Source organism: Mus pahari, chromosome 6 (assembly GCF_900095145.1).
Source record: "Mus pahari chromosome 6, PAHARI_EIJ_v1.1, whole genome shotgun sequence".
Classification (NCBI taxonomy): domain Eukaryota; kingdom Metazoa; phylum Chordata; class Mammalia; order Rodentia; family Muridae; genus Mus; species Mus pahari.
In genome coordinates this window covers 10,941,250-10,955,761 of record NC_034595.1, presented here as the reverse complement: position 1 = coordinate 10,955,761, position 14,512 = coordinate 10,941,250, and the positions used below count along the sequence as shown (strand labels likewise).

Below are 14,512 nucleotides of genomic sequence, written 5' to 3'. Positions count from 1 at the left end.
GAGAGAGAGAGAGAGAGAGAGAGAGAGAGAGAGAGAGAGAGAGAGAGAGAAAGTGTGGTTCACCACAACCACAGACACACACACACATACACAGAAACACACACGCAGAGGAAAGTGGCAGAAAATCCAGCCAGGTTTGTTTCCATCTTGGATCCTCTATAGTGGACATTGAGTTGGCACCCATTTGGAGAGCCCTGTCCTCTTGCTTTGCCCGGCCCCCGCCCCGCCCTCCCTGAGCCCCTCACAGCCTGTGTATTATTGTAATGAGCAGAGCTTCATGTGCTTTTAGTAACCGCAGTGATGAAGATGACCTCCCTCCAGACCTTGCTGAGGCAGTGGGAGCCACCACAGCCACCACCACCACCACTACCACGATGTCTGCCACTCAAGTTTCGGTGTCGCTGGCGTCCCCCAAAATCCAGAAAGTCAGCTCTCCTCAGAAGTCAGAAGTCAAGAGCCCGCTGTCCCCAGGGGCCAAGGTATGGGAAAGAGGCCCAGGTATAACACACACTTATTGAATGGCACTTATTGAATGGCACTTATTGAATGGCATGCAGCTTGAGCATTTTACATACTCAGTTGCATGCATGCGTTTACAAGCAGTAAAGCCAGACTGATGATTCAACTAAGTTGGTAGAGTTAAAGCCATGTATCTGATTCCCAGCACATATAGAGTAGGCAGGATCAGAAGTTCAAGGTCATACTCCACTACGTAGTGAGTTCGAGGCTAGCATGAGACCTGTTTCTAAAAGAGTGATGCCAGCCTTAAATTGGTGAGATTAAGGTTGGTTCCAAGGAAAAATTACTGATAATTAAAAATAAAAGTGCCAGCCGGGCAGTGGTGGCGCATGCCTTTAATCCCAGCACTTGGGAGGCAGATTTCTGAGTTCGAGGCCAGCCTGGTCTATAGAGTGAGTTCCAGGACAGCCAGGGCTATACAGAGAAACCCTGTCTCAATAAATAAATAAATAAATAATGGGACGCAGAGGCAGGTAGATTTCTATGAGTTCAAGGTTAACCCGGTCTCCTCAGTGAGTTCCAGAACATCCATCCAGGGCTACATAATGAGACGCTGTCTTGAAAACAAACAAACAAACAATCAATCAATCAAAATTCTATCTTATGGGCTGGTAAGATTGCACAGTAACTAAAGGTGCTTGATACCCAGTCTGATTACCTAAATTTGATCCCCAAAAACCTACAAGGTGGAAGGAGAGAACTGATTCCAAAGTTGTCCTCTAATACACACACTCCTATGCCGTGGCATATGTACACACACACACACACACACACATACACACACAAACACACATGCAACAAATGAATGTAAATTTAAAGATAAAAAATGTTTTAAACCATCTTAAAATATCACAAAACTAAGGGGAGAGCAGTAGCCCCCCAGGTGCCTTCTGTACTGGACAACTTGGAGAAATGAAAAACATAGACATGTTCCCATCCCATACCTCCTATTGGGTAAGGTGTGTTAATGGCTTGAAAATGGGAAACATCACTCTGTCAGCTTGAAATTTCAGGAAATTGCAAACGTGGATGGTGGTAACAGAAACCTTTCGTGAACCATTCTTGCTTTTCTCCACGTGACTCTATCAATGGCCAATCTTTGGCAGTTGGTTAAAATTCAATTGAACCTGTTCTTGTCCAAGCACATGCTGAGCCAAAGATGGCTGTGATCCACGCAACTTCTCAAGGAAAGGTGTGTCCAGGGAACAGCTTCCCAGACAGCAAGATGGGGGCCCAGTGGGTTCCAGCTCCTGCTGTCACGCACCCGTGGTAGCTCTGAAGGACAGCCTCTTCAAGGCCCATGTCCCCTGAGCCTTAGCTTCTCCTTCTTCTGAAGATGAGAGGGTCAGCCTTGATGCTCAGATCCGTCAGGAAACCTCACTGGGGCTCCTGAGGGCCACTGGATCCCTGAGACTTATGCAGGTTCCAGGGTCACACTTAGCAGTAAACAGGTCCAGGCCCATAGCCTGCATGAACGAGGCCCATCTTTCCCGATGTCCTTACCTCATATGTCTAAAATAGACACAACAATGTGTTTGGACCCTCAGCATAGACTGGAGCAGGCTGAGACCCTCTGGCATTCTATAGACTGAATTCTGGAATCTTTTTTTTTTTTTTTTTTTTTTTTTGAGTTTTGAGTTTTGAGTTTTGTTTTTATTTGGGGTAGAGTTTTGCTGAATAGCAGGCTGTTCTGGTACTTAACTATGAACCCAGGATGGCTTTGAACTCATGGGAAATCTATCTTAGCCTATCGAGTAGTAGGGTTATAGATGTGAGCCAACATACTGGCTTCACTGCCTGGAATCCGGCAGTTTGGCAAGTGGGAGGCAGGCTCCTTTCACTATCCCACAGATGGTTAAAGACCGGGCTGCAGTATTAGAGTGTGGAATGGAGAGCTCCCCAAAGCTCCAGCGCGCCCTCTAGTGGCCATCACTGTGCAGGACAAAACATTGTCTGGAACAGTCTTCAGAGGTCCCAGCAACCCTCCTGCGGCCTCCTTCCTATTATTCTGCTGCTGGCCAACTTAGCTCCTTCAGGTCTCCCGACTCTCCCATGAGAGATGGCTTCTTTGTTCTATTTATGTATTCTGCAGACTCTTTAAAGCATTTCCCCAGAACCGGGGGGGGGGGGAACAAGTGATTTGTAGCTTTAAAAAGAACAGACCTTGCACCTTGCCCTTCTATCCATGAAGATTTCAGGGGAAAGTTGGGGTTCAGGCCTGCCTATTTTGTACACTGCTGAGGGAAGAGTATGTCAGGGATGGAGGTGGGGGTGGGAAGGAGTTGCACACTGAGCAGTTCAGTGCTAGAGAAGTGTACCCTTTTCCCTTGTGCGCCCTGCCGTCTGCTCTGAGTATCACTAACCAAGGACCTTCTTCCTCCCTTTGCAGAGTCCCTCTGACCACGGAGGCACCTTTACCCTGGGGCCAGGCGACTTGCTGATGGACTTTACAGAAGCCACTCCTCTGGTAAACTTCTCATTTTTCTAAAAGCAGAAAAGCCACCGACCACAGATGCGTCTGGCGGGGGCGGGGGTGGACAGGCGGGCACTGCTGTTGGAGGGCTTCGGTTAGTCTCGGAAGCTCTCAAGGAGCGTCAGACGGCTGGGCTCCATCACCCTTTGGGGCCCTTGATGGAGGGGTGCTCCTCCTCAGAGGGTGGCTGCAGGGGTCCCGCCTGCGCCTGGCTGCTGCTTCTCAGGCATAGCTGGGCTCCTTCATGGTTGGGTCTCAGCTTCCTGGCTGCCCGCCTGGGCTGTGCCCTGCATGCCCACCCATCTCTTGCTGTTGCTTCTGGCAATCCATCTGGTCTGAAACACTGGTTCAAGGCTCTTCTCTGGCTTCCCACACCCCTTATGCCCCCCTACCACCATCTTTCCTCTGCATACAGGTCTTCCCTTAGGGATAGTGGCCCTCGTGGGACTCCTGCAGGTGAGAAAAGCCCTTTTTTTAGAGGACTGAGCCCTAAAGGAGTCAGGCAGGCAAGTTCTCACTTCAGTCTCTGGCCACTGTTTACACACACAACCGTTTTGTGTTTTGTTTTTTTTGAGATAAGATCTTGTGTAGCCCAGACTGAGTTTGAACTTGCTATGTAGCCAGGGATGCCTTTGAACTTCTGATCCTCCTGCCTCTGACTTCTGAGTTCTGGAGTGTACTACCATGCCTGGTTTGTGCAGTGCTGAGAATTAGACCCAGGGCTTCCTGAACACTGTGCAAGCATCTGCCAGCCAAGCTGCACCCTCTGCTTTCTGCTCCCCGTTTAAGAATCTTGTCGTTGGATCGTATCCTGTCCTCCCTACAGCGCAGATGTCAGGATGGCATTGTTTATCTCAGACGTGTTATCAGGAGAGGAAGAAAAGAAAAGGAGGGAAACACACTCACACATACACACACACACACACACACACAGAGAGAGAGAGAGAGAGAGACAGAGACAGAGACAGAGACAGAGACAGAGACAGAGACAGAGAGATTGAGGCTAGAAGGCAACATGAATATATGTAAAGTATTACTAGATGGTACAGGCAAACTTGGAAATGACTACTGGCTAGGCTCAGTTATGTCTCAAAAAAGTTGAGCATAAATCATGGTCCACCTTGGGGTACACATAAATCACTATTTGGGCTGTGAGGCAAAATATGAATCAAGTCAGAACCTGTCTCCTGAGAGCTTTGTACTTAGTTATGAGATTGCTCCAGGTTAGCGGGCAGCTCAAGGGTAGCCAGGAAGTCAGGTTGATAAATGTCCACGCACCATTTAAGCTGCACAGGAAATGCCCAGGGAAAGGCCAGCGGGAGAGTCACTGGGCATCAGCTTCAGGGGAGGGACTCTTCAGAGGCTTGTAGGAGAGTCTGGGCTGACACAGCACTTGCCATTTCTACAGCTCTCTCTTTTGCCTAGCAAGTTACGCCAGTCTAAGAGCAGCTGAGAGCTGTCAGGGAGGAGCCTGCTCTGGGGACCATCACAATTGAGCAAATGTCATGGTTACTCTCAGTCTGCTTGTTAGATGGGTTGCCAAGACTAAAGTCCCTTCTCCTCTGGCTGTCCAACAGAGTTAGCATAACTGATAGCTTTTCAGTAAGGCCTCAGCCGCCCTTTGCACAGGTGCAGAAACTGAGTGTCGGGAGAGGCAAAGCACACAAGACCACATGGGATCAGGGTCCCTGGTATCTGGCCCCTCCCACTGAGCTCTATGTGCTGGGCTGGAGAAAATCTGGCCTCATGTTTGGGGAATTTGCCACTTTAAAAAGAAGTCATTTCCAGGATGGGGAAGAGAACAGGGGTCATAGAAGAAGGTAAAAAAAAAGTAGCCCACCTGGGTCAGGGGTCACCAGATACATCTCCGCTGAAACTTCTTGTTTAGGAGTGCCTTTTGGAAGATGGAACCCCTGGCCGCCATCTGAGAACATCCCCTTCTGGAGGGCAGCCAACCAGAGAGATCTGGGAACTCTAAGAGTGCATCCCGAGACTCTGTGAAGGAGAGACAGCTATGTTCTGAGGACCATGTGTAGGGAAATGTGCTTAGCAGGAATTAGAAGTCAGGTAAAGCGCTTCCTGTGAGTTAGGCTGACAGGTAACTTCTACGCTGTCCAGCCCACACCACATGTATCTCTGTGACTGGTTATCCCCTGACTGGGACCACTGGATCTCAGAGTATGAAGGGAAGTTTGTTGGATGACTAAAAAAATGTCACCTAAGCATAACAGCACAGGCAGTAACCCAAGTATTTGGGAGGCTGAGGAAGATTGCCCTGACTACCAGGCTGGCCTGGGCTATGGTGTGAGTACCTGACTTTATAAGGCCTGCACGATTCTGTATTAAGGGCAAGCAAACATGAATAAAGTATTAATTCACTAAGGAGTCTGGTGGCTCTAAGAACTATAGTCAATTTATTTTTAAAAATACATCATGACTTTTTACAAGAGTAATAGGATTCCTCTCAAAACCACATGTCTGGTATATAGACCGCATGTCTGGCATATAGACCACATGTCTGGTATATAGACCACGTGTCTGGTATATAGACCACGTGTCTGGTATATAGACCACATGTCTGGTATATAGACCACATGTCTGGTATATAGACCACATGTCTGGTATATAGACCACATGTCTGGCATATAGACCACGTGTCTGGTATATAGATCACATGTCTGGTATATAGACCACGTGTCTGGTATATAGATCACATGTCTGGTATATAGACCACGTGTCTGGCATATAGACCACGTGTCTGGTATATAGACCACGTGTCTGGTATGTAGACTTGATTACTGGTAGAATCAAAAGATCTTGACTTGGATATTGCAGACTTGGGTTAGAAAGGAAACAGCATGTGGCAGTAACTCCTTGAGATCTGCCAAATGACTTCCTCCTTCAGGGACTGTCACCCCCTCTTGTGGGATGCCTCTCCACATCTCTGGACAGTTCTGACTTAGCTGTGAACTGGGGTCCAGGAGGCTTTAGTATACACAGAGCTGAGGCCCTTGGGCTGTAGTAAGACAGCTACTCAGGGAGGTCACTACTTTGCAGTGACCGTGGGATGACCTGATGTTCAAGTACGAATACACAGCTCTGCCGAGGATATGTCTCGGCACCGTCGGCTCTGACCTTTTCTTGTTCCAAGTGAGTCCTGTTTCCATGAGTGCTGACGAGTGTGAGGAGTCTTCAGGTGAAGGAAAAAAAGAATCAAAAGTGGACTCTAGGCACACAAAGACCTGCTTCATATTGGGTCAGCCAGCCTACCTCTGGCTGGTAACACATATAAACACCTGTCCCCTCTGTGTTCTTGACTCTTCCTTGGGGGTCTTGTCCCTCTCTGAGCTCTGCATCTTATAAACTACTCATCTACAAGGCTACAGAGTGGGTCCAGTGTGTCCTTGCACATGGTAAGTTAGGGAAGCGTGGACATGACTGGGAGTCATTGCTCTGGTCTGAGGAAGGCCACATGGGACATGGGATCAGGCTCTAGTTGGGTGTCAGGACAGGGTTTCCAGTTGGCTTAACAGCTTAGTGTTTGTTTGGAATTCCGTTTTTCCAGGTAAACTAGGCCTCAGTTTTAAGTCCAGGCTGCCATCTCTCTGCCTGTGACCTCATCGTTGCCCCCAGGGTACAGAAGGGATGTAGAGGTGTCTGGTCAGTTCACTGTACTGTCGCTCACAGATACATCTAACCCACTTTGCATCTTTCATGGGGTCTTTGGGTGGATGGAATTCTCTGTTTGCTTTCACTTACTGGCCATCATTCTGTCCTGAGGTCCTTCTGGCCAGGGACCAACTGCCTCCCTAGCTCTATTTGACTAGGGACTCTGGTCTTTCCTGCTCTTTAATCCCCATTCCTAGCCTTGACCTGTGGACAAGGAGCTAGCTCTCTCTTTCCCCAGTGCTCAGTATTCTGGACTGTCTTTCCTTCTCTAACTGCCTGACTTTTCTCTTCTCTCCTCAAACTAGCAATGTCCTTTGGAAGTCTATGAGGGGAAAAAAAACCTCTCATTACATCTCCATTATTATTTATCAATGCCAAGAATCTTTCTGTTCCCTCAAAGAATCACATTTTAAAGCTCAAATTAGTGTAAGATCTAGGAGAAAAAAAGAAATTGGCATATCCAAAATATCCTATAAGACATGTTATTGATACCTTGTTCCCTGCTCATTGACTAAGAGTCAAGGGTGTGGAGTTAGTAGGAGTCTGAGAACATTCTTTTGCTTGCATTTACTCAGGTGACTGTTTAGGAAGGTCAGAAGTGTTGGAGCAATGGTCATTGTTTACCATCAAAGGCCAGCGCTGCGCAAAGCCTTAAGTCTTTCCTAATCATCATCTGTCCAGATTCTCATCATTTGGCGATATGGTATTGCTTGGTTATTTGTGACAGATTTTATTTCCTTCATGAAACACATGTTGAGTTCCCCGTTGCTATCAGTAAGAGCAAAGGTCTAGGGGCTTATGTGCAGAGTTATGTGTGGCACGTCCCCAGTGTGGCTGGTTCTAGCTGGAGCATGGGACATCCTGAGGTCATGAAGTCAGCCAACCGCCTACAGGCTTCGTCTTGTCACTTTTTAAGCAGGTGGGATTTCTCCTGGGGACCGAAGAGAACAGGAGGAGGATTTTAAGTAGGCTGGTAAACCTTAACTGCAGGTGACTAATATGGACTCACTTAGCTTTGAAGAAAGGACTTAGAAACAGTCCACAAAGAGGGGGTGGAACCTGGAAACAATTTCTGCATCTCCCAAATGTGAGCGTGAAGCAAGGCCGTGTTAGGGAGGTTATGGCTATGAAAGCTCCCTGGCAGCTGCTCAGCTCCACAGTTGTCAGAAGACAGAATCAGATAGAGGTGGAGAAGGAAAGAGGCCTGTGTTTCCTCTTTTTAGTGAAAGCTGCCCAGAGGCTGTGTTTTAATTCTCACTGTGGGATGCTGCCAAGTTTCCTGAGCTAAAAGATGCATGTGTTTGTTCTCTGGAGTGAGTGGTCCTTCCCTGAAGCCCGCACTAACCCTTCAGCAGCCCTCTCTTCCTAACACTGAACGTCTTCTGTTTGCCATCCTCATCCTCACTGAAATAAGCTTTTGTACCTTTGCTGGGCACATGGTACTCCTGAGGGCCAGAGGTGGGTGGGGGAGGGAGGAAGGTGCTGATATCCCAGGAGTGTGGCACTCCCCCCCCCCCAATGCTTGGTGTGTCTTCCAGCTAAGCTGCAGGGCACCCCCCACCTCCAGTAGGAGATGCCTAAACCTGGGCTCATGCGTGAGGAAAAATGGGACCAGCTCTGTCTGAGTTTTGAACCCAGATAGCAGAGAGCCAGAAGGACAAGACCCTGACCTCTGCGCCTCTTCACGGTGTAACTCTTTCTTGGTGTCCTCTCACTCACCTGCACACCATAAGCAGTCCCCTTCCTTGGCTGAGGGTAGGAAAGCACCGGGCCCAGAAAGCAAACGCTCGCTCGCTCTCAAGTGTGTGGCCCCATGCCTGACATTGCTAACTCATGGCGCTGTTTGTGACTTGGCCTGGGCAATGCTTCAGAACCCTGGTGATGCTTCCTGGGGTGGGGGTGGGCCACTGCTCCCAGTCCTATGCCCCTGGTACAAAGAGAGAGTTTGGTTCTGCCATCCCTGGGCGGGGGGGGGGGTTGGTTTGTCCTTCTGCTCATGGTTTAAAGAAGAGAGGTGAAGACCAGGGAAGAGAGAGACAGAAAGGAGGGGAATTGGTGGGACTGGCAGCGAGCAGTCCAGAGGCTAACAGCACCTAGAAAGCAGCCATGGGTGATGCTGGCTTTGAGTTGCCAGATCTGTCTTGCACTGTGCTGTCTCTCTCTCCTTTCCCTCCCTTCTTCTCTCTCTCCTCCTGTCTTATCACCTCCTCCTCCCTGTTTCCCCTCCTCTCCTGTGAGCAGGCAGAGCCCGCCAGCAGCCCCCACTGTGCACACTCTCGCTGTTCTCCTCCACTCTCTCTCCCCATGAAGGAAGAGACTACTGGAGTTTGCATGTACCGTCCAATCAAAACGAGGCTGGTAGGTACCCTGGCAGGGTGGGGGCCTGCTGGGACAGGCAAGGCGGCCGGCCGGAGCCCCAGGTGAGGGAGCAGGTGGATGGGCATGCAGAGGTGCCAGACCTTCAGACAGCCCTGCTATTGGGTGTTCTCACCCCAGGATGGATGGGGAAATTTGGGGTCCACCTAGGGTTGGCCAAACCAAGTCACACACCCCTTGTTCCCACCCCTTCCTCCATAGCTCTCAAGAACCAAGAGCCAGTGGCTCTCTGGGAGCTTTGATGAGAAAGGGGAATATACGCTCTGGTAGTCACCAGCTAAGATCCTAAGTGTCTGCCCCATGGCAGATACAGGTTTAAACTCGTCCCTACCTTCTGCTTTCTGACATCATGACCCACTAGGAATGTTACCTGATCGATGATGTGAAAGGAAGCGTAGTTTTTCATCTCTGCATGCTCATCCATCATTTCACCTGTTAAACAGTATCCCTGTGGCCCATGATGTCCCTGCTCTCCTCCTTTCGTGGAGCACTGTGATGTCTCTGTCTTGTTCTCATTGTCACACACCCTACATAGCCATTCATAGTCCATCAAGCAAAAGGTGTACCATGGGTTGGCCTCGGCTCCTCATGCTGGGAAGAGTGCCCCCTACAGGTTTGTCACCATTTCAGGAGCATGGAGCATTTTTGTGTCGGGTTTCATTTCCTTAGGCTAGACCCTGTTGAGTGATGTAGGGTGACTTTGTTTTTTGCCTCCTTCTGAAGTGGCTCTAGGGTTGGGATGTGACACCAGAACTCAGTACGCGTTCTGCTGGATGAGTAAGTGTTAGGGTACGTGGGAATGTAGCTTACTCGTAAACAGCGGGAAGGCTGTTATTTAATGAAATTAGTTAGAGGCTACTAACTTATTTCATGAATAGCCATAAGGAAGTACTTCCTGCCTATTCCGGTTGGCCTGAGAACTTACCTGCAGATTTCTTTTTGCTATAACATTTGTCTCAGAATGCCATGTCAACCTGTTAGGTCAGGCAAAGAGAGTAAGAGAATGTATTAGGATGCTTTGGCCAAGAGCCTTTGGGAGCTTACGGTTCATTCTGGGAATTTTGAGATACTTGTTTGAACAGATTTGACTGAAAGGAAAGTGGAGTTGGGGTGAGCATCTTGGCACGTACATTGCAAGGATATTGTTATCCCCATATTGACGGCTGCTCTGCCTATTCAGAAAAACGTGTTCCTGACTTGGGTCTGGACTGCTGTGTCCCTGCTCCTCCATCCCCAGTAGAACAGTGGGAAAGTACCAAGGGACTGTCCTGGAGTCGGTCCACAGGCAAGAGCCCTATACGACACAAAGCCACTGTCCCTGGGTAGGGCTGGCCTCTGTGCCTACACAGGTATACAGGCTGTTTCTGGGCCTGAGGATTACAGACAAAGCTAGTGCCACAGTCACCAGGCCTCTGGCCCTCCAGGTATATATTGCCTCAAATAAAGAATCACTCACTTTCCAAGGCCTCCAAGAAGCCAAAATAAGCAAAAAGAAAGACATAAAAGCCACCATTACCTGCTGACTGGGACGCCACCCTCACTAAAATGAGCATCCTTGTGTTGTCACATTGGGTACTTCCAAGTACCTTACTTTCGGTTCCCAAAGGCCACCATGGCAGGATTTTTCATGCTCCCATAGACACTCCTCAAGACTTCTGCTGCTCGGAGTGCACAGGGGTTGAGCAGGGCGAGCCATTTGCCCTCTGACTTAGTTGGCCCCAGCAGCTGAGATGCACTCTGTCCCCAGCAGCCTATTGAGATGCTTCTTGCTATTCCCATAGCTGTGGAGAAGCCCTCAGAAGTGACCCCAGGTACAGCAGGATTGCCTTCTTACCTACCTTGAATGTAGCCTTTGGACACAGGCCTGCGAGACCCCATCAATGGAGTCCCAGGCGAGGCAAACATGCCATACAGTGTAACTCGGGCACAGGCAAGCCTTCCTCCTCCACTGCAGAGATGAAACCTTCCAAACTTCCCGGGATCCTTCCTCTCAGTACTGAAGCTGCGTCAGTGAAGACTTCAAATAAGTCTTCTGATCTGACGGTAACCCTTACTTCTCTCTCTTTTTTTTTTTTTGAAGATAAAAACGTTCCCGGCAGAACCAATGATGAACCCGTTTCCTGATCCCTTTACCTCGGGACCACAGTTCCCTGTAAGTAGACAAGCTGGCAGAGCTGCCTTGTAAACCTTCGCTTCCACATCGGGGAAGGCTATGAGGGAGAGAGGTCCCAGCACTGAGGTCTGTTCTACTTTATTGAGATTCACAGAAAAGTAACCATATTAAAGGACCATGCAATCACATTTACTGTATTTATTGAATAATGACTACCTCTGTCTCCTTCCAGCAGTATTTCTATGATGGAAAAAAAAAAGCCCTATTTTCAATTTTTCCTTTCCACTAGGTCCCCAGTGTATTAAATTCACTAATGTCTAGGTAAATTATACAAGACTTAGGCCTACCTTCTTGGATGTGGGTGTATTTGTGGTGTGTGTTAATATTGTGCAGATGCACATGTGTGCACATCTGTATTGAGGCCATGGGTTGATGGTGGGGGTCTTTCTTGATACCTCTCCACTTTATTTGCTAGGGCAAAAACTTGCCAAACCTAGAACCCACCAGTTCTACTAATCTAGCTAGCCAACTTGCCCCAGGGAACCCTGTTTCCATCTTCAGAGCTAGAATTACAGGGAGGCCATCATGTCAGTCCAGGTTTTTTGTGGGTGCTGGGGAATCTGAGCTCCAGTCCCCACATTTACATGGTCAATACCTTATCCACTGAACCATCTCCCCAGATCATTTAGGCTTCTTAAAAATTAAATTTTAGTTTTAAAAGGTTTTATACATGTGTTTCTTGTACATTGAGAACAGCCCCCCTTGTCATTCCCCCCTCACCCCCCACTAGTGCTCCCCTAGTTTCATGTCTACTTTTAGGGTCTTATTCTGTGGTCCAGGCTAGCCTTTAGTTTGTGCATCTTGCCTTTCAGCCTGTGCTGGGGTTACAGGCATGCACCTTCACATCTGGCTAACTTACAATATGTTTGTATCACCCACTATGCAGTTACTTAGTGTTTCCTTCTTGGCCCCAGCCTCTGCCAGCCACCAGTCTGAGCTGTGTGTGTGTGTATTCATGGATTGTGGATGTTTTCCATAAATGCAACCTACTTTATAAGTCCTTTGATGTTCACTTCTTTCTTTTCCTCCCTCCCTCCCTCCTTCCCTCCCTCCTTCTTTTCCTTCCCCCTCCCTTCCTTCCTTCTTCCTTCCTTCCTTCCTTCCTTCCTTCCTTCCTTCCTTCCTTCCTCTCTCACCAGGCTGGCCTCAAACTAGAGATCCTCCTGCCTCTGCCTCCCAAGTGCTGGGATGAAAGGTGTGCGCCACTACTGCCCAGTGGCATTTTTCACTTAGCATCGTGTTTTCAGGTCCATTGGCTTTGGAGCATGAATCTACATGCCCTTTCTTTTTATGGTAGAATGCATATGCAGTGTGGTTTTACTGTGCTCTGTTTATCCATTGACTTATTCGTGGGGACTTGGGCTGTGCCCACTTTTGGCAATAGTGCTTTCATATGTGCTGTGTACTTGTTTTAACACTTGTTTTAAGTCGTTTGGGGTTGGATCTGCATCTTGATAATGGTGTGTGGCCTTAGGTAAGTCACTTTACCACACAGATCATGTGTGTGTGTGTGTGTGTATGATGTGTTTGTGTGCATGTAAGCAAAAGAGGGTGGAGGAAGACAGATAGACAGGCCAAACAGACAGACAGACAGAAAACCCTTTAGATGGCATTCCTTTGGTGTCATCCACCTTGTTCATGATGCAGGGTCTCTCACAGGCTTGGAGCTCACTGACTTGGCTGGGCCAGCTGGGCTCTAAGCCCCAGGGATCCTCGAGTCTCCATCTCCCTCATGGGTAACAAGCACTTTACCCACTAAACCATCTCCCTAGGAATAGTAATAAGAAATAGCCTGGTTGAAACATGTATCAAAAGGGACTGAGACCTAAAAATTTTCATAACACAGATATCTCTGAAATATCTGTGATGACAACCAACTCTCCAGGCGCCAGAGCCAGTGATGGGTACAAAGATGAGGACGCTGTCCAAGTCCTGGCCATGGACTTCTCATGACCGCCTCTCTCCCTGTCCTCACTAGGCAACTTATTTAAACAGCAAATAGATTACATGTATTTGGACATTTACAAAATGTTTTCTATTTTATGTGTACAAGTGTTTTACCTGCATGTATCACATGTGTGTCTGGTGCCCACAGAGGTAAGAAGAAGGCTTTGGTCCCCCTGGAAATGGAGTTACAGATGGATGTGCACTATAAGAACAAGTACTCTTAACTATGTGCTGTCCCTCCAGCCCTTCATCTAAACATTTTAAACCCACACTTCTTTTTAGCTTCCCAGCCATCCTTCCCTGGAAGTTTCTGCAGAATCCCACTCTGTAGTGAACCACCACAGCAGCAGCAGTGGGACCACAGGGCAGTTCTTCCTCTACTTTCCTTCCCCAACCCTCCCAGGAGTCAGTTGTGATCCCTGAATCCATGAGACCGTCTTCCAGGGGTTTCTCTCTTCTCTGGAGGATCTCCAAGGGGCCGGAGGTTTCACTGAGTACAGCAGTGACCTAGATGATGCCCACTGCCTAAGGAGGCTTCAGGCCTTGGCGTGGAGAGATGGAGCAGAGGCTCCTTCAGGTTTCAAAGGATGGGCAGAAATGAGATGGTATCTAACTACCTCCGTGTCGAGAAAAGTAGGTGCTAGAACATTCTCCCCTAGGGTCAAGAGCTCATTCTAGTCCACTTTACAGAGCTACCAGGGCCACGCCATGCTCTCCAGTACCATTGCCCCAATGCTTCTACAGCCAGCCCACCCCGAAGTTCTGCTGGAAACAGATCCCCAGCTGGCATCTCTGTTCTACTTCCCTCAGTTAGCCATGATGGGGGCACTCTGGCTTCCTGCCCAGCCTTGGCAGTGATAGGGCACACTCAGGGAATCCCCTCCTAAATGCTGGGGGGGGGGGGTGGTACTGATGGAACTGGAAGCCGATGTCAGCAATCACACTGGGACTTTTCAGAACTGGGCAAGAGTGGCTCAAAAGCAGTCAGAGCAGACAGAAGGAACAGCATGAACCAGAGTCCTGCGGAAGGACAGGGCACTACACATTCAAGGATGCAAAGCAGGCCAGAGAACTGGAATCCAGGAAGCAGGAGCTGGGGTGGGAGAGGAGGAAGAGGAGCCAATGCTGTAGAAGCAAAGCCATGCCTGGTACGGGAAGCCGTCAGAAGCTCGAGGAGCAGGGCAGGGGCAGAGCAGGTGTTTTTAGAAAGCATCTTTGTGATCGCAGTGGGAGAACATTTGGGTCCAGACAGAACAAGTTTAGAACAATTGTCTAGAAATAAATCTAGGACAGTAGCTCAAGAGGTTATGTGCAGAGAGCTGACCCCTGAGTGATCTTAATGGCAGAGGCGGGAG

General features: G+C 48.7%; 1 protein-coding gene across 1 annotated transcript in view; it reads left to right on the top strand.

Moving 5' to 3' along the window:
* The window catches only part of Epb41l4b (erythrocyte membrane protein band 4.1 like 4B), a 151,908-nt gene that overhangs the window by 125,798 nt on the left and 11,598 nt on the right, over window positions 1-14,512 (top strand). Inside the window, 4 exon segments of the mRNA XM_029540145.1 lie at window positions 299-479; window positions 2,909-2,986; window positions 8,903-9,019; window positions 11,118-11,189. Coding sequence (XP_029396005.1) covers window positions 299-479; window positions 2,909-2,986; window positions 8,903-9,019; window positions 11,118-11,189 — 448 coding nt within the window.